General features: G+C 42.9%; 2 protein-coding genes across 3 annotated transcripts; both read left to right on the top strand.

The window, feature by feature from the left end:
• The first annotated feature begins 335 nt into the window (after positions 1–335).
• flot2b (flotillin 2b) lies at positions 336–13,344 on the top strand. 2 transcript variants are annotated; one of them, XM_076282440.1, is made up of 11 exons: positions 336–526; positions 1,270–1,345; positions 1,671–1,761; positions 2,929–3,052; positions 5,217–5,335; positions 6,132–6,245; positions 8,509–8,628; positions 9,032–9,246; positions 10,148–10,331; positions 10,779–10,928; positions 11,097–13,344. In XM_076282440.1, exons 1-11 carry the CDS (start codon positions 478–480, stop codon positions 11,133–11,135), a joined length of 1,281 nt encoding a protein of 426 aa, XP_076138555.1. In that variant the 5' UTR covers positions 336–477; the 3' UTR covers positions 11,136–13,344. The 2 variants fall into 2 exon arrangements, with proteins under 2 accessions (XP_076138555.1, XP_076138556.1); XM_076282441.1 differs by lacking the exons at positions 336–526; positions 1,270–1,345; positions 1,671–1,761 and adding an exon at positions 1,786–2,113.
• A 178-nt stretch (positions 13,345–13,522) lies between these two features.
• fam222bb (family with sequence similarity 222 member Bb) lies at positions 13,523–21,370 on the top strand. The gene is made up of 3 exons (XM_076282439.1): positions 13,523–13,850; positions 15,686–15,806; positions 16,419–21,370. Exons 2-3 carry the CDS (start codon positions 15,728–15,730, stop codon positions 18,404–18,406), a joined length of 2,067 nt encoding a protein of 688 aa, XP_076138554.1. The 5' UTR covers positions 13,523–13,850; positions 15,686–15,727; the 3' UTR covers positions 18,407–21,370.
• Positions 21,371–21,381: the final 11 nt, after the last annotated feature.

The following is a 21,381-nucleotide window of genomic DNA, read 5'->3' as shown; positions in this document are numbered from 1 at the left end:
TAGGCTACGTGTATAACATTTTGGATTTTTTTAAAAACAAACTTTAAAAAACATTTTATTGCGTAACTTTTGGCAGAATTGCTCTATGTTTGCATGTTTTTTCTTTTACGTTTTAGGTTTCAGTTGTAATGGAAATCCCACTTCGACTTAATTTCTTTGGGTATTTCACCCACTGTTACTTCATGACGTAGGTCTACCAATTTAAAAATGCTCGTGAGTTATCGTGCTATTTCGGCGCTTAGGGCTGGGCAGCATAAAAGAAAGGCAGGCTTGTGATAAACATTTCCTCGCTCGCTCCTAGTCTTCTCTTGATTGGAGGAGGCGAGTAGGCAGGCATTTCACATTCTGAGGAGGCCTCCTCGCCTGAGTGAACTGTGCTTGCAGTTATCCGCATAACGACATTACAAAACGTCTTCATCATCCTTGAATATTATTGAGCTGGTTTTCCGGGATTTAGAACACGTCTGTGGATAAAACATGGGTTGCTGCCTCACTGTTGGACCAAACGAAGCCCTTGTCGTTTCAGGTAAAATTATGACCATATTTTCTGCCGATGACAAGCCTCAGGTATGATGGCTAACGTAAACGTTAGCTAACGCTAACATAACAAGCAAGGCTGATCGGAAGCTAGCTAGGTGGACACTGATGTTTGTCAATTAATATTATATATTAGCCATTTGATTTGGAGTCTTATGACAGCTGGGGTTAGATAGCTAAATCCCTGGTTCCTTCGGGTTTCTTATTCATTTTACTTTGATTCTCAACGATAGCAAAATAGCTGGCGCTAGATGTCAGGGGCGTGTTCTGTCACTCCTAGTCACTAGGCTAATGTTTTAGCTAGCTGGAGTAATGTTATGATGTAGTAGTTAAAAGTTGTTCTGTAAGAACTGGTATTTGCACGTAATGTATTTTCAATTCAGTTTAATGTAAACATCCCTCATCAGTCGGAGGTTGTAAGCTTTAGTGAGCTCCAGGTGTAATATGCGTGAACGGTGTTGATAAATTACCAAATGTCAGCTAGTTAGCTATTTATTAGAAGCTACACTGTGTCTAACGTTAGTTAAACTTAGCTGGCTGCTAGTTCTACAATGTTAGCTGAGATGTTATAAAGATTAACCCAGCTAACATACCTGTTACCATAAACTGTCGATTATGTTGACGATATCTTAACTCGCTCTCTCTGATATCCATAACGTTAGAGGATACACTTCAAGCCTTATGGCTAGCGTGAAGCAGCTGCAATATTAACGTTAATTATGCTTTTTCCAGGTGGCTGCAGTAATGAGAAAACTTACGTCGTTGGTGGCTGGGCCTGGGCGTGGTGGCTCATTTCAGATGCTCAGAGGTCAGCCAGTTACAGTAACTGTTACAGTTATACACAAATGTGTCAATCTATTCCTACGGTGTCACCTTCCAACACCTACAATGATACCTAGACAGACAGAAGTTAACACTAGAGTTCTCTTAGCTAACTTGGGATGTTTCTGAGATAAATGTAAAATGTAAAAAATGTAAATCAGGTTTATAGGCCAAGTATACTTGTGAACAAACTGTGTGTTATTTTCAATTTCCACTGTCATCTGTGTTAATCACTTAAGCAAAACATGGGCTTAAACCTGGATATGTTTCTTAGTAGAACCAAATAGGGTCTTTGTTTTTCTCTCTTTCAGGATTACACTAGAGATAATGACACTACAACCCAAATGTGAAGATGTGGAGACAGCAGAAGGAGTGGCCATTACAGTCACAGGGGTTGCCCAGGTAGGTGTGCCTTTTAGTCAAATTCAAAGCTGTTCATCTATGCAATAACCTTGCATAACTGTGAATGTGCATTTTGTGACATTTATTCACATCTGTGCAATATTTTTCAATGTAATCTTTCTGTCATTTTAGGTAGAGATGAGAATATACCGTAATATGGGAAATTACACAGGGCAATGTTTGTTTGTTTTTTCTCATATGGCATATAAGATTTGTAGTTAATAACTGGATAATAACCAATAATTGATCAGTTGAGTAGACCTTTTGAAGTAAAACAATTGACAACCTTTCCCTGTTAGGACAAAGAAATACAAGACACTGCATTGGCAGAGAAATTTCATTTCCTTAAATGGTAAAGCTTCATTGCATCAGGCAACACACCCCTGTTCAATTTTTGTTTTGTAAGCAATATAACTATGGGCATCTTGTAAACATAGATATTTTCCATGAACTCAGCATGTGTTCATAGAATCAGACACTGCAGTCAGTGAGCTTAAGTTCTCCTGTTGCTTTGCTTTGAGTGTATTATGGCCTATGCAGATTACACAATTTCAGCTCGATTTTAGCCACGATTTTGTCGTTGCTGTCCGGGAACATCGGGAACAGTGCTGAAGGACAAACACGTCTTGTAATGTGTCATATCCAAAGACCCGCGATTTATTGTCTGTGACGTTCCACGACTCCACGACCAAGTCTAGCATGTCAGAATTTTGTGGAAATCTCCTACGACTCCCGCATTGACACTGACAACACGCGATGAGAAGGCAACGATAGATAGGCTACATGATCTTGTAATGTGGCCAATCTTCCGACCTGGTTCTCTGATCGCCTAGTCTGACATGGTCAATCGTAAAAGACCATCATAGGAGACAAAAAAAAAGTAATCTGCATAGGCCATTAGTGCTCGAAACTTATTGAGCAAAGTGTAATAAATACTCTAAAATAATTGAATGACAAAAGGTATACTGAAAGAACTCATACTGTACGTAGATCTGTATGTATAGACAATTTTTTGTTTGTTTGTTCTGTTAATTTATGCAAAAATAAGTAATTTCGTAGAGTGGTCTAAAATACTGCATGAACTGTCTAACTGTACAAATGACGACATTATACATCTGGAACCTTGGCAGGAAAATATACCTAAACCTTCTCAACATTTTATAATAGATCAAAGTCCTGACAGAAGCTGACCTGCTGCCACTAGCATGTGAGCAGTTTTTGGGGAAGACAGTGGCGGAGATGAAAGGTGTTGTTTTGCAAACTCTGGAAGGACATCTACGTTCCATTTTAGGTGAGCATTCCAAAGTTATTAATAAGATTTAAGTGAAGTCAGGTTTATTTATAAAGCACTGTAAAAACAACAACAGTTGACCAAAGTGCTATACAATCAAAAGACCAGGGGCCTGTACTATGAAGGGAGCTTAACCTACCCAGATGTAACACAGGGTTACTTAGTTAAACCGGGGTTGACAAAACCTGGTTATCTTAAGTGGTGTTAATCGGTACTACGACGCTGATTAAGAAGTTGATTTGTCGAACCGGGGTTAACCTAATTGTTTGTGCACGTTCACATAGCGGGTTGCAGTGCAAGTCACCACTTTCAATGATGATGCGATCACCTTATTTTACGGATGAGGAATGCACAATTATTATGACAAGTTATGAGGAATTAAAACCCACTCTACGACAAAAGTCAAATATGTCGGCAGCAAACAAAGCAAGGCAAGGCTGTATTGCAGATCGGGTAGCCTAAATGCCTAAAAGTAACGTTTTATTTCCACATGTTCCTCAAATATATGTTACGGAGGATTAATAGCTTGCGGAATGTCTGAAATGAGTTGAAATAATTAAATTGCCTTTTTTGAGTTCATAAAAAGGCCTAACACAATTCAGAAGTGGGCATATAGATTAATAAGGATAATTAAATGTTTAAGTAGCCCTCATTGACATTGACTGACTTAGTGTATGCCTAATCCTGTGAACATTTCAGATGCAACACCAGTGCCAAACGCACATGGCAGCAGGTGAAAATGAAACACAAAAACATTATTCAGAATGGTAGGTTAAGGTTTATATAGTTATAGCTTGCATTAATATGTCTACATATAACAAGAAAAAGGTGTCTTTGAACACTACTGTAGGAGGAAAGGCACCAGAGTGGTTTACAGTAGGCCTAGCAGAGGAGTTGTAACCTGACTCTCGCCAGATGAATTTCGTTCTGCCTAGCTCCACTCATCCATCTGGGATCAATCCATTGGAGTGGTGCTTCAGAAGGCTGGGCCTAATCAAAAAATGCTTGCATATGATTGGATAAGCCACTTGTCCGTCATCTATTGACGTGCTACTTCAACCACACTGAGAACAGTCTCACAGTCGTTTCTACGCTATGTCACATCTATTAAACTCCCGCCCTGCGTCCTGATTGGCTCTACCATACAATCTGGTGCCGAAATCACTCTCAACGAAACCGATCCCAGATGGATGTGAGTGAAGCTAGACGGAGCTAGGCGGAACGAAATTCATCTGGCGAGAGTCAGGTTAGAGGAGTTGGCCATCGCAAATAATAGTGGAAGGCCGATTATGGAGGGGGTTGAGGGAGGCATTCGGTCGGATCCTGGTGCTGTGGAAATGTGCAGCCTTTATGTGCAGGGTAATATGACATTCAAGTTTTATGTTAAAATGGTGATTTTAATTTATTACTGTATGTCCGATTTATTTTATTTTGCTCAGATGTTCAGCATCACAGATGGAATAATTGGCCACTGGCAAAATATCTCAACGAAAGGCACATTGTCTCATACGTCTGCCTCGATCAGCTGACAATGATAACAAATTCCCTCGGCTGAGAATCTATATCTTTCGTAAAGAATAATGTCAGCGGATTCTGGCGGTCTCTAAAAACCCTCGCCCTGCGAAGAGAGCCCCTCACGATTTGCGCTCCAATGTCGTATGGATCATCCAGGTACGCAGACAAGTTGTTAGTGGAGGTGTGGTACTTATAAAGGGTGTGGTTAAACAGAAACCTCGGGTTAACCAAGAACATAACCTGCTCGGAGCAGGATTGAGATGCAGCGTAAATTGCCATGGCAGCATACCTCGGTTAAAACCTATCCACTTTTAGTAGTATGAGATAATCGGGAAGTTATGCCACACGTGATCAAGTTACTCTCGAAGTTACCCAGATAAGCCAGTAACCACGCTTCGTAGTACAGGCCCCAAGACCTGATGGACAAAACAGTAATGGTCAGTTACTCATTAAAGATCAGTTCATGACAATAGTAATGATTACCACATGTTGTACTGCTTACATTAGGATAATGGAGAATTCCAGCGATTTTTCACATAGATCTCTGTTTTCTCAAGGTCACCGAAATGAAAACAAATCCATTCTACCTAGCTACCTTTAGTGTGACTGATTTGGGCCTTATGGATGATCTCTTACCATTCCCCCCCAGGCACTCTGACAGTGGAGCAGATCTACCAGGACCGAGACAGGTTTGCCCAGCTGGTGCGAGAGGTGGCATCCCCAGATGTGGGTCGGATGGGCATTGAAATCCTCAGCTTCACCATCAAAGTGAGTTCTAGGAATTCTGAAGATTATTTGCCTTTTTCTTTGTTCTTTTTTTTATATATATATATTTATCACATTTCAATCTTTTCTGACCAGAGTGTGCTTAGGCTGTGCTAAAGGCAAAGGTGGCAAAAGTCTATAATGATACTGATGGTCTGCCATGTGAGTGCCATTCAGCCTCAGACTCAGATGAGTCATTCTCCCATTCCCCTTCCCATAATTTTTCCTGGCAATAACACATCTCACACACACAAATACACATGCACACACACATACACAGGCACACACTCTCTCTTTTATTGTCTTCATGTGATTTTGTGAGGCAATATGACGTCAGTGGTATACTATAATGCATTTGCTCTCTAACCTGAGTATGACACGTGACCACCATGTTTTCAGTGGTGTTAATGTTTCTTCATAAGGAATAAAAGTAAGAAGTTTAGATTAGTTGATCAGAGTCAACTGATAAGTCGGACTAAATGTGATGAATTGCTTGGGCATAAAACTGGTAATGATTTACAGCGTTTAGTCATTATTACTTTCAGGAGTTAATGAGGTGATAAACACTGGCTGGAAATGTTGTGAAACTTGAGGAAAACAAATTATACTCTTTAGTCAAAATAATTTAATGCACTATTCTTCAGTTCTGGTCACCAACTCTGTGATGTGTAAGAAAACCACATCATAAATTGGAAGTTGTTGTGACTGTTATGGAACATCATTTGTGAGTGACTGATGTCATGTATATTGCACCCCTGTGTGTGTGTGTGTGTCAACGGAAACTGTCTCGTCTCCACAGGATGTCTATGACAAGATGGACTATCTCAGCTCTCTGGGAAAGACACAGACCGCAGCTGTCCAGCGAGACGCAGATATTGGAGTTGCTGAAGCTGAGAGGGATGCAGGCATAAGGGTAAAGAGCCTTCCTACCATTAGACGAGTGGTCTAGTGTATCCGTCAGATTAAGACACATTATTAGACAGAAAGCGGATTTTGGAATTTCAGAAACATTAAAAAATATAGCCGCAAGCGGCAATGACGGGCCCGAGCACCTGCGGGCCGCAACCCGTGACATGTCGGAATCCAACAAAGCACCGACGTGGTGAGTTTCTGAAATGTACATATTTGATGCGTGTGCTATTTGTTTTTGTATTTTATTTTCTGCCACATTTACTCGCTTGGCCAGGTGGGGGCGTAATGCAAGGCAGGCCCATTGGGTGTCATCATAATCATAATATCTATTAACCTGAAAAGTTTCAGACCATTTATTCAAAGCATAGAGCATTTCTGGCACATTTCCTGCTTGGCCAGAAGGTGGCGCTATGCTAGGCCTGTGAATTATGCATGTGAATATCATCACAATAATGATATCCAATATTTTATAAAGTTTCAGATCAATCACTTAAGGCATTGTCCATTTCTGGCACATTTCCTGTTTGGCCAGGTGGTGGCGCTATGCCAGGCAGGCCCATTGGGTGTCTGGATATCATCATAATCATGATATCTATTGACCTGAGAAGTTTCAGACCATTCATTCAATGCACTGTGATTTATGACACATTTCCTGTTTATGTGGTGAGATATTAAAATCATATCAAATATATTACAACATTCAAAAATCCATTCACAATTTAACATCAGCGACATCTTGGCATAATGTTTGCCAAATTTCAAATGAATCTGACAAACCGTCTAGGAGGAGTATGTTCAAATTGATCATGTGACATCAGTATAATTGTCATTCTTTCTGTTGCCAGTTGGTGGCGCTATGCCAAACATGCATTATGGGCATGTGAATATTATCATTAACATGGTCTTCCATGACCTGTGAAATTTAAAACATTTCAAGCCATGCATGGTGAATTATGACACATTTATTGTTCATGTGGAAGGGTATTAAAATTAATTAATTTCGCCATTTCGTCAAATTACAACATATCAAAAAAAGGCTTCACAATTTAGAATCAGGAACATCTCGGCGTCATGTATACCAACTTTGACATGAATCGGATAAACTGTCTAGGAGGAGTATGTTAAAATTGATCATGTCCACAATGCACAAATTCTCAATTACCTCACTTCCTGTGGGCGTGGCTAATGGCATGTTAATACAAAAGTTGTTTGGTTTTGGGAGTTACATACACCCACCAAATTTGGTGTGTGTATCTAAAACTATATGCCAACCACAAGTCACAGTAACATAAGGGGGCGCTATGGAGTTCCTGGGCAACGCCCGGTGCCAAGCTTTTATCCCTGTCTATTCACTGTATCACTTGATGTGTGTGCCAAATTTCATACGTTTTCACCCATGGGAAGCACCTCTTTTGGCATATTAGTCTGCACAAAATCCCAAATACCTCACTTCCTGTTGGGCGTGGCTAATGCATTGTACATACGAAAGTCGTTCATCTTGGGGAGATACAGACACCTACCAAATTTGGTGTGTGTAGCTTAAAGTATATGCCCACCACGGGATCAGTCATCTAAGGGGGCGTAAGGGGGCGCTAGCGAGTCTCTGGGCCATACCCGGGGCCAAGCTTTTTTACCTAGCTGCTTTGTGTGACACCTGATGTGTGTGCCAAATTTCAAGACTTTTAGATTATGTTAACCACCTCAAAATATTTGCCAACCACGGGATCAGTCACCTAAGGGGGCGCTAGCGAGGCCCTGGGCCACGCCCAGGGTCAAGCTCTTGTACCTAACTGCGATGTGTGACACCTGACGTGTGTGCCAAATTTCAAGAGTTTTCGACCATGTTAACCACCTCAAAAACAGGAAAGCAAAAAAGTAGAATAACAATAATAATACTCAATAATAATAATAATAATAATAATAATAATAATAATAATAATAATAATCCTTACAAAAACAATAGGGCCTTGCGCCCTTCGGTGCTCGGGCCCTAAATAGCAAAACCTTGTCTGGATGTAACTCAAAGTAGTGGTGGTCAATCAAACTCAACGGAGTACTATAAAACCCCTGTCATATGTCATTTGTGGTCGTAAGCTTTAAGGTGTGGGTTTTCATCACTGTCCACAAACAAAATTGCAACAAGCTGTTTTCAGGCGTGTAATAAAGTCATGTCTGGCCCTTGGGGACTTCATTATCCCTGATGGGTCCCACAGGGAGAGCTTCACATCTTGGTCAACATGATTTGTCTACCTCTCTCCACCTAGGAAGCCGAGTGCAAGAAAGAGATGATGGATGTCAAGTTCTTGGCTGACACCAAAATGGCCGACTCCAAACGAGAACTGGAGCTGCAGAAAGCTGCTTTCAACCAGGAAGTGAACACCAAGGTCAGTGAGACAGTGTTTCCCATGGCCCCCCTTGATCTTTACAAATAAACACTCTTGGAGGAGATTTTAATCTTCAAGAGGATACCAGAAACGTCCCCTTTGGCATATTGACCTTACATGGTTCATTTCATTGGTACAACTGTCCCAGTTATATTTTGCATGTCCAATTAGGAAAACTAAATCTTATGGTGGACAGTGGAAGAGGAAGATCATTTTCATAGTTCAAGGCAATAAACAAGGCATAAACAAGCCTCTGCTTACAGTTGCCTGATTACATAAAAACAACCTTTGATTACAAAGGCAATTACAAATTGCCTCTCCTTACTCTGCGGTTTTAAATGTCAAACTTTGTACTGGATGCCCAAACCAAATGACCAAGACCAATGATCTCTCGCCTGCACAGAAAGCCGAGTCACAGCTGGCGTATGAGCTACAGGCCGCCAAAGAGCAGCAGAAGATCCGTCTGGAGGAGATAGAGATCGAGGTGGTCCAGAGGAAGAAGCAGATCACCATCGAGGAGCGGGAAATCGACCGCACACAGAAGGAGCTGATTGCCACAGTCAAGCGACCTGCCGAGGCCGAGGCCTACAAGATACAGCAGCTCGCTGAAGGAAACAAGTAAGTGTGTCCTCTCAAATGGATTCTTGATCATAATTCTTTTCAAGTAGCCTGAAGTTGCACTGTATACAGTTCTATAAGTGCTATAAGACTTCAATAGTGCTATAAGACTTCAATGTACAATACAATTTGTACAAATAGGTGATTCTACAAAATGTTAGCAATGTGTAATGATGTGTACTTGCTTTTGTAGTACATTCTACCTAGACCCTTAGATTTTGTTCTACTTGAAATACCATGTAATGAAATGCAATATTTCAAATCCAGTTCAGCTGCTGAATAAGGACAAATGATCAAGTTGTGCTATTGCAATTTAGTGTGGAGAAGAAAGGACTATTGAAAATGTTTTACACTACTTGTCAGTTTGTAGCACACAAATGACCAGTTCAGTTTGGAAACACTGAGTGATGAAGTTAATTGGTTTCGGCGAGAACCAATCAGCACTAGCTCCAAAATGCAACGTTTGTTTAAATTCCTGCAGGTAGACTGATGCAGCTCCTGCGACATGACGGCAAGACATTACATGACACTCCCTCTCCCTCTCCTGTCTAGATTGTTAGTTTTGTTTTATTTTGTGTTATTTTGTTGTTGTCTTCAATGCAGCAACAGCAGCAATTATGCAATGCAATGCTTCTTACAGCAGCTGATCTAGTCTGCCGAGACCAAGCATACTACCTTGTACTTACATCAGTACAATTCTTACAGTTATTCTGAGAGTTTCCTGTCTGAAGTAAAATCTTTCAACTTAACAAAATGTTGGATCTCCAATGAGAACTGTGTTTCATTGGGGTCAAATATCACAAACATCTGCATGTTTGTGTTCTTAAGTATGCTAAAAATAATGTATTCAATTTGTAAACATGTGATGCGAGTCTGTGGTTGGTTTTTCCCCTCCTCACAGGATTAAAAGGGTGTTAACGGCTCAAGCAGAAGCCGAGAAAATCCGCAAAATAGGAGAGGCGGAGGCAGCCTCTATTGAGGCCATCGGTAAAGCAGAGGCCGAGAAGATGAGGCTGAAGGCTGAGGCCTACCAGCAGTATGGAGAAGCAGCCAAGATTGCGCTGGTCCTGGAGGCACTGCCAAAGGTATATGAGCTACCACATTAAACACAATCCATCGCAAATTTCCTAATGTTTCACACAGTATATGCCATTTTTGTTAGTTGATTGCTTAACAAACAAAACATATGCCATTTTTGTTAGTTTGTTGTTTAATTGTTCTGTTTACCTAAGTAAACTGTCTGAACGTCCAAGTTCCTCATCACTTGGGGCACTTTGGGGCAGCCATGGCCTACTGGTTAGCGCTTCGGACTTGGAACCGGAGGGTTGCCGGTTGGAACTCCGACCAGTAGGCACGGCTGAAGTGCCCTTGAGCAAGGCACCTAACCCCTCACTGCTCCCCGAGCGCCGCTGTTGTTGCAGGCAGCTCACTGCGCCGGGATTAGTGTGTGCTTCACCTCACTGTGTGTTTCACTAATTCACGGAATGGGATAAATGCAGAGACTTTTCCCTTCCCTCTTCCCGTCTAAACAGATCGCTGCCAAAGTGGCCGCTCCTCTGGCCAGGACCAATGAGATCATCATTCTGAGTGGGGAGAACAGCCGGGTGACTGGGGAAGTGAACCGCCTGCTAGCCGAGCTCCCCGTGTCCGTCAACGCCCTCACAGGAGTGGACCTGACTCAGGTGAGAAGGGCTGGGAGACCTTGAGGGGGGGGAGTGGGGAGGTAATGGTCAGTTTTTAGCATGGCTACTCATTTTAACAAGTTCAGTGCGTTTTGATGCTGTATACTGTAAAGGAAGGACCAAACGAACGAGAACTCTAACCTAGAATATGTGTGCTCCCTCAAACAGATACCATTACTTAAGAAGATGACCGAAGCCCAAGCCTGAGAACAGTCTCCTACCTTATGCTCTGATATGTCGTTTGCATTCACTTCGACTGCCTTCAGAACACTTGAAAACGTATTGTTTCTCTATACAAGTGGATTTGTGAACCTCTGGTGCCTTAATTTTTACAGGACCAGACTATCTGCATGTACTGCTGCTCCTCTTAAACATTTACGTCTAACTGTTACGTTAAGCTTTGTGGATCCATAGATGCGATTGGTGGGAGATGTGTAAGCATAAGACATGCAGACTTTTAAATCCTCTTTTGATTAATCCGTATGGTTCTTTCTGTGTAGAGGGAGGAAGGGAAGTGGTTACGTGATTGTGCATCTCAAAACTTTTAAACGAGAATGACCTCTAGATGTGATAACTGTTTATCCTATGGACTTGCTCGCTGTCTAATTTAGCATTTCAAACTGGGCAGCGTTTCAAGGAAGAACATTTTGACCTTTCCTTCTTAAGGGTCCTAGTACTACATAGCTATCACAATTTTGTTTTCCACATGCTGACACCAACCAAGTGTATCTGAACTTTAAACATAGTTTAAGTGGATCATTACCTACTGTGCTCTCAGTCACTTGCATTCATTTCTAGGTTTTCTGATCTGAATGCACATGTTATGGAGAGTTTGTTAGACAGTGGTCCACTTAAACGTCAGGAATATTTAGATGCACATGCAAGGTTATCAGTATGCTGATGCCATGTCATTGCTGTCAAAGCCGCTGTTTATGTAATTCATATAAGTGGAAACTTTTTTTTTATGGAATTAGCTGCAGCACTTTCTGTTTCAGTACACATCCATACGTAGGGTATACACAACAGAATATGCTGTACTCTTATGGGGGGAGTGCCATATTGATAAAATAAGCCATTATATTAAAGTGTGTCTTTTAGCATGGATCAAAGTGCATGCTATCCACGAACACACCATATTCTTTTTGAATTATTAATCTTTTTTAAGAGTATTACATGTCCGTTATCTGTGAAGCCAGATAAATTGTTTTTATTTTTTGTATTTATTTTGTGTTTTAGATTCTATATTACATATATGCATTTACAGGAGATCAAAGAGTCATCAGAGAGAGTTGTGATATGCGAAAGAAATCTTGATTTGAAATGCTTTTATTATTTTCATGGTGTTGGGAGTTTGGGTTATTTTTCACTGATTTCAAAGTGATTTTAATCATACCAAAGTAGATTCTCAGTGGTAATATAGTATGTTCATTCAACGTGTTTTACTTATTTAAATGTTTTTGTAACATTAATGTACATGTAAGCCACGCAATCCAAAACCTTTCTAGAACTTATCACAAGGTAATTTTTTCGAGAGGAACTTTCTACTTGTCTGTCAATTAAATGTAAGCTCAGAAATTCCCTTCTATATTGGCAGCCATATGAAATTACCCCATAGAGTTAGGCTTTGTGTAGCCTTGTCCAGCCTTGTCCTGTGACGGTTTGTGTTTTTAAGTCTGCTTTCTTTTGTTGGCTTTGAGACATGTAAAAAGATGGATGTGAGGCTCTCTGCCCCGTAGTAACGTAGTAATATTTATGAAGTAATTTTGTACTCTGAATAGATCTTGTTTTGTCCCTGTTTGTTGAAACACTCAGAAGCCTCAATTATTGAAGGAACATGTCAGCTCATTAAGATTGCTGTAACAACAATGTGCAATTGTATGTGCTTCTGAGGTTTTTCTGTTTGAATCCATTGTGAATTTTTTTATTTGATTTATACCATTGTTTGTTAATTAGTAATGACTATACTACCTGTTTGAAAACACTAAATGTTGTCACAAAAGGGTACATATCATTACAAAAGATGCTGCCCCCAACAATATTATTTTTGTGTAAAGTCAACCGTTTTTGATCACTTGTTTTATTTGAGCTGGACTGTTAAATATTATTATGTGAATTAATTTAGGATTGTATAATTATTTGACCCACACTTATTTGAGAGACAAATACACAAGGTCACTGAAACTATTACTAGTAGGTAAAACACTCCATCATATGGTGCAACAGACTATTGCCTGTTATTTCAATAAAGTAAGCCACTCCTTTATTTTGTTATGAGAATCTTTAGTTTCTCTGTACTTCTGAAAGCAGCCTTAACTTGCATGTGTAGTTACAGTAATTGTGCACGAGACTCCCAATGTAATATTAAATAGCTATTTCATCCATATATCCAAAACAATAAAAGCCCCTAGACAATTAAGTGTGTATGTTATTCCCACTAATGCATCAGTGTGATACTCATTAAGTATCCAGTCATTTTGCTATAAGTAATGACAGTGAATTATGTCCTGAGCGACTCAAGCTTGTTCTCTTCAGATATCAGAAAAGCTCTGAAGTACTTGCACACCTTGAGTTTGTAATGGTTAGATTTCAATTCTGTGACAAATTACTAGGCCACATGATTCAGACTGACGCAAGGAGGATTACTAATCTCATGACTATGATGACATGATTAATACAACAACTCAAACCAATGACAAGCACACGTTCAACAGAGAGGGCAGGTACATATGAATCAGGCATATCCTAGGCAGCTCTCTGCAGTGATGGGGTCTTTCCACAAAGTCAGTTTCACACATGCGCAAACGATGAGCTGCATTTGCAAAGCAGCAGTGGTATAGTGGACAACACACCAAAACGAAGAAAATACCGGTGTTGGAAATATTTCTTGAAAATATGTTTTAACAGCCCACCTTCTCCTGGAAAGTATGTACAATGTTTTGGTCGTTTTTTCTTGTTCAGGCTTAGTCATTTTATCTGTCAGAACCTCTAAAAATGAAAACCTTTTGCACTTGCAGCACAAAGAAGATCCCAGATCCTAGTTAGCCGCTACTTAGCTATGCTATCTATGAGAGCCCAACATTGTGTTCAAGCCAGTATAGGTTAGTAATTACTGGATAGCTAGCTCGCTTCTGTATTATTACTAATCGTTGTCATTAGGTTTTCAAATGTAGATGCGTAGCTACTGCTGAAAGCACAACCCGGTTCCTTTACAACAGGATGTTATAAAGAGATACTGATTTTACTTGGTGTTGAGAATCTCTGGTTTGCCAATGTAGCGTTAATGGTTGCCTTATCAGTGAACAAGCTTGCCATTTCAAGTGATACGAATGTATCTATTCGAAGGTTTTAGCCGTTAAGTTAGCCCTTTTAGGTATGGGAAATGCTTAACTTATGTTGAACAGCTGTGTCGACTAGCATAGCTAGCAGCCCTGTGAGCTCTACTAGCTAGCTCACAGATAATGGTGGCCAGAGAATTTGCTTATCATTTACGATTCATTCCTACGTAGGCGTAGACGGTTGAGATCAAGTTAAGTATTACTATGATTCTTTGTCATTTTCATGTAATTGTTTTAGGAATGCCTTCAGTGGTTATTTCAGTTAGGCTTTTGTTGTTGGAGTTAGTCATCAAAATTAGCCATTTTCACCCCAACTCTCAGAAAGCCATTGAAGAATTGAGTAATGTAAGGTTGGGATTTGAAGTCAACAATTAGTACATTTCGTTTAAACCTACTCTAACGTTAGTTCAACTATGATTATTACATATAAGGGTCTATGAATTTCACCGACCATTGTTATTATACAGGCCTAGTAGGAGTCTTGTTGTACGGCTAAGTGGCTAACTTGATAGAAGTAGGCCTAACGTTACCCATTTACGCAGTTGTACTGCTACTTTGTGGAGTGTATGCTGTCGTTAGTGCGATGGGATACCTTAATATATTCATGGTCACTTCTCCCAAGAATCAGATAGAAATGAATTGCTGTTATTTGCAACTCTACGTCTTCGAATTGAACTGTCCATGCTAATAAGGCACTTTTTGCCGATGTCGCACCAACTGCCAATCCCTCAAATTGGAGCAGTCAGCTGGTGTGTCTGTAGGCCCCGGTCATGCAGTGGCATCTCCTGCCGTGCCCTGGGCACCTGCCAGGCTTCCTCTATCTCGCTCATGACACTCAAACTGCGGGGTGTGCGCTGTAGGCTCAGAAACGCCAGCTGTTTTAGAAAGCGATTTAAAAAGGTCATAGATGAATGCTTGATATTTAAATGGAGCGAGTCTGCAGAGATGCTATTATGGAAGCATTTCGTCCTTGTATGTAGTGTACGAGATATGATGAAAAGGTGATACACCTCACAACTGGGTTATCATGGCAATTGTCATCAATGTCTATACTGTCATTTCTACTCTTATACCCCTATGTAAAATAACCTATTACTGCATTCTGGGAATCAAGGCTTTTCTATAGCATTTGTTTCATTGTACTATTTGTTTTATACTATTGCGGTGTTCATCTAGCGCACGTGTGTGTGTTGAATAATCCTTTGTAAAAGAGATGCTTTGTCATTCTCCTAGCAACTAATCACTTCACAGAAAAAGCATAGTCCTCTTAAGCAATGTTAGTAAGTAGGGTACAACACATTTAATATAAGCTTAATGTATTCACCACTCTGAGGTGAATACAACACTACATTTTGAACGGACTGAGTAATATCCAAGCTGGTGCCCATCTGAGCTCTGCCACTGATACGGTTTCTCTTGCAGTGTGACGGAGTGTAGCCCATGTTGCATTAGTGCCTGTGTGACATGCTGGCTTGTTTGCCAGTATCCAACCCCACATTCCAGCTTCGTTCCCACTTGCAGATGAACACTGGACTTCAGAAATGTAAGTACACTCATCTGCTCACTAGTCATAGCTGCTGTTTGTGGACACATGAGGTAAAATGGGTGTGGTTGTCTGAGTCTGTGTGTGTCTGTGCCTGTGTCTGTGAGTGGTGATGGACAAGATGGTGTCAGGGAAGATAATCATTCCAGCATTTGCCAGTTTCTGTTACACAAGAGGCCAAGATGAAATTATTCTTATCCTTGAGATGTTTTTCTTTTTATCAAGGATTTTGGCCTGTTCTCGATGAATGTACAAAGTGTCCAATAATTATCGCATCACACTTTTCAAGTCCAGTAATATGCCTTGGAAGTACCTTGTTGTCATTTGTTTGTGATGCAAAGTTAGATTCCATTGTCACATTTGGTGATATACTGTGTTGATTTACACCTTGTGTAACATTCATACAATGGATGATGATATATAGCGTGCCCAAATTTCAATTGTCCTACCAATCTCTATGCATGTAGACTAAATATTCTTTTAATGCCTCACTTTCTTTCTTGTGGTCTAATGATAAAGGCTCTTAGTGGTTTGTGCCTTGTGCTAAGTCATTGCCTTGATGTTAATATCCCACTTTCTGCTAATTTGTCTTCCGTCCATGCCTCTCCTCAGGGGACACCACGCAGAAGATGAGATCCGCACATTATCCATCCCCAGCGGAATTGGATGCCTATGCTAAGAAAGTTGCCAACAACCCGCTGACTATCAAGATCTTCCCCAACAGTGTCAAAGTACCTCAAAGGAAGCACATCCGCCGCACGGTAAACGGCCTGGACACCTCCAGCCAGCGATACAGCCCCTATCCGTCTCAGGAGTCCTCCCGCTCAGGCCTCCTTGCCATCGTCAAGGTACCCGTCAAGAGCATTCTGAAGGGCCTGGACGCCAGCTGTGCCCGCTTCCTGCCCAAGTCGGTCATGAACCCCCACAGCGGGCCCTACGGGGCCCAGAGCACTTTAGCGCCCCAGCAGCAGACTATGGCTCACCTGCAGGGCCTCCCCCAGCCCCCACCCGGGGCCCACAAGCAGGGCCTCCCCTCCCACCAGCTCCAGCTCCAGCAGCGACAACAGCAGCAGGCTCAGCAGCAGCAGCAGCAGCAACCGGGCATTGCACGCCCGCAGACCATCCAGCACCACGGCCTTCCGCACCCACCCAGTTTACGGCCTCAGCCTGGCCTTATCCGTCATCAGACTCTCCAGCAGCAGCCTGGCCTGAGCCACCCCCAGAGCTTACTGCAGCAGCAACAGCAGCAGACGGCCTCCCAGGGCCTAAGGCTGCTGGCAGAGATGGCTCCCAGGGCCCCCATGCTGCCCCCACACAGCGCTCAGGCTCAAGCCCAGGCTCAGGCTCAAGCCCAGGCTCAGGCTCAAGCCCAGGCCCAGGCGCTTCCCCAGGCCCAGACTCTGCCCCCTCAGGCCTCCACTCCAGCTGGAGCTGGTCCCCCTGCCCCCTCGGGAATGTTGCTGGTTCCGGGCATGCACGGTGCCCCCCCGCGCAAGCTGCCCGACGGCGACGCCCCTCCCAACGTGACCGTGTCTACCTCAACCATCCCGCTGTCCATGGCGGCCAGCCTGCACCACAACCGGTCCAGCGACCTCAGCAGCATCGTGCACCAGATCAACCAGTTCTGCCAGGCCCGGGCCGGCGCCGGCGGCACCTCGGTCTGCGAGGGCCAGATCGCCAACCCCAGCCCCATCAGCCGCAACCTGCTCATCAACGCCAGCTCCCGCGGCTGTGGCCCACACCCTCACCCACACCCACACCCTCACCCACACCCACACCCACACCCACACCCTCACCCTCACCTCCATCCCCACCCGCGGCTTGGCCTCGGACCTGGCCCACAGCCTGCCCCATCATCCTGTGCCCTCAACCACGATGCTGCCGATGCCATGCCGCCCACCACTATGACTGCCATGAGCCGGTTGCCCCTCTACCAGAACCCCCTCAAACAGCCCCATCCCCACTTACCTCAGCAGCAACAGGGGCCCTGGAAACAGTCTCAGCCGCTCAGCCACATGCCGCACATGCCCGATGGCCCGCCGCCCTGCAAGAGCGTGGCCCGGGAGGACCCTGCCGGCTCCGGCTTCCCCACCAAGGGCCTGCCCTTCTCCCAGGAGGCCTGCATGGGCCAGCAGCCCTTCAGCCTCAAAGCCCCGCTGGACAAACCCACCCCGTCGCCACCGGTGAATGGGATGGTCGGTGGCCCGGCTATGAACTACAGTAACGGGCACTACATGCAGCAGCAGCAGCCCCCGTGGGGCAGCATCTTGCCCACCCCGAACAGCGACAGCTCTGGCTCTCAGGACCTGGCCATCAACTTCCACGGGGGTCTGCCAGGCGGAGGCGGCGGCTCATCCGTTGACTGCGCACAGGGGCCCCACTACAGAACTGGAGCTGGCGCCGGCAGCGGCGTCAATGGCCACCCGGGTCTGGTGCCGAACGTAGACTACATGGCTGGCGATTTCCCGTGCTTCAGGGAGCAAACCAACCTGGGCATGATGGGTAAGATGCCCAGGCTGCCTGTCATGGCAAACGTTAGGGCCCCTGATTCAGGTGATAGTAGAAATGTTCCCATTCACCACCACCCAGGCTACAGATGAGTCTGGAGTGAGCCATCGCTAGTCAATTAATAACTTGCTTATTGCCCACGAGTCTCACGAGTAATCCACGGAGCGCCGGTTTCCCAGGCAGGGATTAAAACTTTTAACACTTGCATTTGGAATTTAAAACAAAAACACATTCTTTAATTATTATTATTGTTATTATTATTATTATTATTATTAATTTTCTGGTCTAGTGAGAACGCCAATGCATCCATGGCCAGGGTTAATCCGTGTCTGAGAAACCAGCTCGAAGAGTTTCCTAGATAATGAATAGTGCTCTTATTGGAGTGTTGTATGTGAAGGTCATTAACTCCCTAGCCTTTCCTGTTTCCTTGTGTTCAGGCTGAATAAAGGGTTGTAACACTCATATAGATTACTTTTCTGTTAGATGATGAAAAAAAAGATGATTCTGCCTGCCTATAGCACCTGGCCCTAAAATAAATTGAGCTCAGTTTGTTGTCCGTAAAACAAAGTGTTGCTCGGATTGTAGTGTTTACATGTAGGGAATGTGTTGCCATCTCATAAACGCATCGCAATCCATTATCTCCTTTGATTCTCCTTCCACGTCTTCTTGGAGAACACAATAGATGTAGGACACTGTGAGGAATAGGACATTTCTATACTCTAGAACATGGCGTTTGCTTTTTGGCCCACAAGGTCTGTTGAGGTCTTTCTAGAGGTGCCATGGCGATGTGCACTCAAGCAACCAGGCTGAACATAACCTGTGTTCTCCTTATTGATGTTTACTTATCGCTTGCTATTATTGTCACTAAAAGAGGAACACACTAAGGAACCAGGATCAAGTGTTGGCACATGCACATAGAAGATGAGACTGTTGATTTTTTTGAGACTGTTGTACATGAATTCAGGTTAAAGATTTAGACTGGCTGTTTGAAGAGTGCTGCAGAAGCACTATTTAGAGCATTGGTCTCACTGTCAAACAGTGTGTCTTGATTATGTTGTCCAGGAATATGTTCAGAACTCTTCCATTTGGGAATTTCATTGGAACTTGTGCCATGTCCTTCATCATGTTGTTTTTTTATGTAGTTATCACTACTACTTGAATTCCTGAGGGTGAGTTAACATTGTCAGGCCATCAGATCCTGAAATGTATTATAAATTTGACAAAAAAGTAGAAAAACACTTCCCTATCTTTTATGTTCTATTTTAATAATGTATCCTAGTTGTAGTGCTAATGAATGGTGGGAGGTTTCAAAAACCTAATGACCAAATGGATCACTTGCAAGTGCAGCATATACTGCATTGTAATAAAGGCAGGTTCAGATTCCTCTACACACTCTGTGTCCACTGCCCTACTGCTGTGTCTGGCCTCCTATGTCCCATGATGCACTCACTGCACATTGGTGTGGGAGCTAAACAGTACCTCTGCTGCTCTGGTAAACAAAGTCCCATATGGTGGTCACCTATGGCAACTAGGGTCACCCACTGCACTGAAGTGGCTGACTTTCTCATAACAATCCAGGCCTGTGAACGTGAGACGTGACCTGCGTCCTCTCTTGTCTGAAAATCACTGTAGAAGGGATCGGTGGGAAAGACAGGACTGCCTCTGAGCTCTGGAAGGCTGAAGTGTGTTGACATCTGCGTCCCTTCACCATTGTGTGGTAGTGACACCTCCTGGTTGTCAGTGTTTTTTGTTATGGCCTCGCCATCTCTGTTCTCAGGTCTGCCCGTGCCTCCTGCCCTCTTAGTCCGACTCAGTCAGCCATTTTAGTTTGTTATTGCTTTCTTTTAAGAGGAAGGGCAACTCTTGAGTCCCAGTGAAGCATAGTCCTTTTCTTTCTTCCTTTTTTTTTAACTGGCAGAGAAACCGCTTGGTTGTTTGTATGTGTGTGGAGGGGTGGGTTCCTTGGAGACTTATGGTCGGGTTCCCTGCTGGGCCCCTTGTGTAAGCCTTAAATATTTAGTCTGTTGACTTGAGTGTGGTGTAGAAGTTTAAATTAATTAATGATATTAGCAAGTTATACTAAAATGAATTTTATGTAAAAGTAATGTTGATTTGAAACTGTTGGGGGGGGGGGGGATAAAACATAAAACATGAACATAAAAATACAATTTCTACCAGTTCCAGCCCAGGGCTGTAACAGTTAGTGTGTATGCATTATTATCAGGCCATGTCTTGAGTAATGTTCACCCTTTCATTTTGTTTTATTTTGCTGCTGGAGTGAAAATCTGAAGTTCTACTTGACCCTTGGTGTGTCTGAGTATGTGTGTCTTGAGCATCTGTGTGTGTGTGTGTGTGTGTGTGTGTGTGTGTTTGTTTTGTGTCACTGTGCGCTTGTGGCAAGCAAAACAATCAGAACGTACATGTCATCAGTTCTGAACACCGATAAAAAGGGTTCTGTTCCCATCACTAGTCTTAGATGCAGACCTAACCCTTCAGACTCAAACTGACAGAACAATGGGCTTAGTTTAACTCTTTCAACTTTCTCACCGATGTGTTGGTCTCACGAAGCTGCTATTGTATTCTAGACTACAAGAAAAAAAAACGTGGGAGTATTTGTAATGCTGTAAAGATTAGAAAGTAAGCTGTAATTTATGTTGAATGCCATTTTTGTTGTCTTTGCAAAAGCAATGTGTGAATGGATCCGCTTTGCTGTTTGCAGACATATTAACTTATTTAAACTTGCTTGTTAGCTTGATCTCAGTTAATCTCCTCATGTTCTGAGTGGGAAAGAGGGAGAAACATTTAAGAAACAACAACAAAACAACTCAGATGCAAACTTGTTCGGCCTCAGCGTTCATGTCGTGTTTCCAGCTCAAGGGTACAAAACTCTTAACTAGTCAGGTTGAACTTTTCCTTCGTTTCTGTTATCAATGTGAAGTGCCTCCTCTGGGGTGAGTGGAGCGTGAGCGTGATACTGAGGTGGGTCTGTGTGTGGGAAAAACTGTGTATCCTAGCAGGGGTGTATGTGGGACTCAAACACAGCACTGTTTATTAAGTGGGTGGGGTG

Source organism: Alosa pseudoharengus, unplaced genomic scaffold (genome assembly GCF_046254945.1).
Source record: "Alosa pseudoharengus isolate Yale_2024_CS ecotype anadromous, Long Island Sound unplaced genomic scaffold, YU_APseudo_1.1 YU_APseudo_1.1_scf_13, whole genome shotgun sequence".
Lineage (NCBI taxonomy): Eukaryota > Metazoa > Chordata > Actinopteri > Clupeiformes > Clupeidae > Alosa > Alosa pseudoharengus.
This window is presented reverse-complemented; position numbering and strand designations above follow the sequence as displayed.

Excerpts from the sequence above, each read along its gene's own strand:
- flot2b (XM_076282440.1), top strand. The coding sequence starts at position 478 with ATGGGTTGCTGCCTCACTGTTGGACCAAACGAAGCCCTTGTCGTTTCA. Across the intron at positions 1,762-2,928 it reads CAGTCACAGGGGTTGCCCAG|ATCAAAGTCCTGACAGAAGC; the intron begins GTAGGTGTGCCT and ends ATTTTATAATAG. Across the intron at positions 3,053-5,216 it reads ACATCTACGTTCCATTTTAG|GCACTCTGACAGTGGAGCAG; the intron begins GTGAGCATTCCA and ends ATTCCCCCCCAG.
- fam222bb (XM_076282439.1), top strand. The coding sequence starts at position 15,728 with ATGCTGGCTTGTTTGCCAGTATCCAACCCCACATTCCAGCTTCGTTCC. Across the intron at positions 15,807-16,418 it reads GAACACTGGACTTCAGAAAT|GGGACACCACGCAGAAGATG; the intron begins GTAAGTACACTC and ends GCCTCTCCTCAG.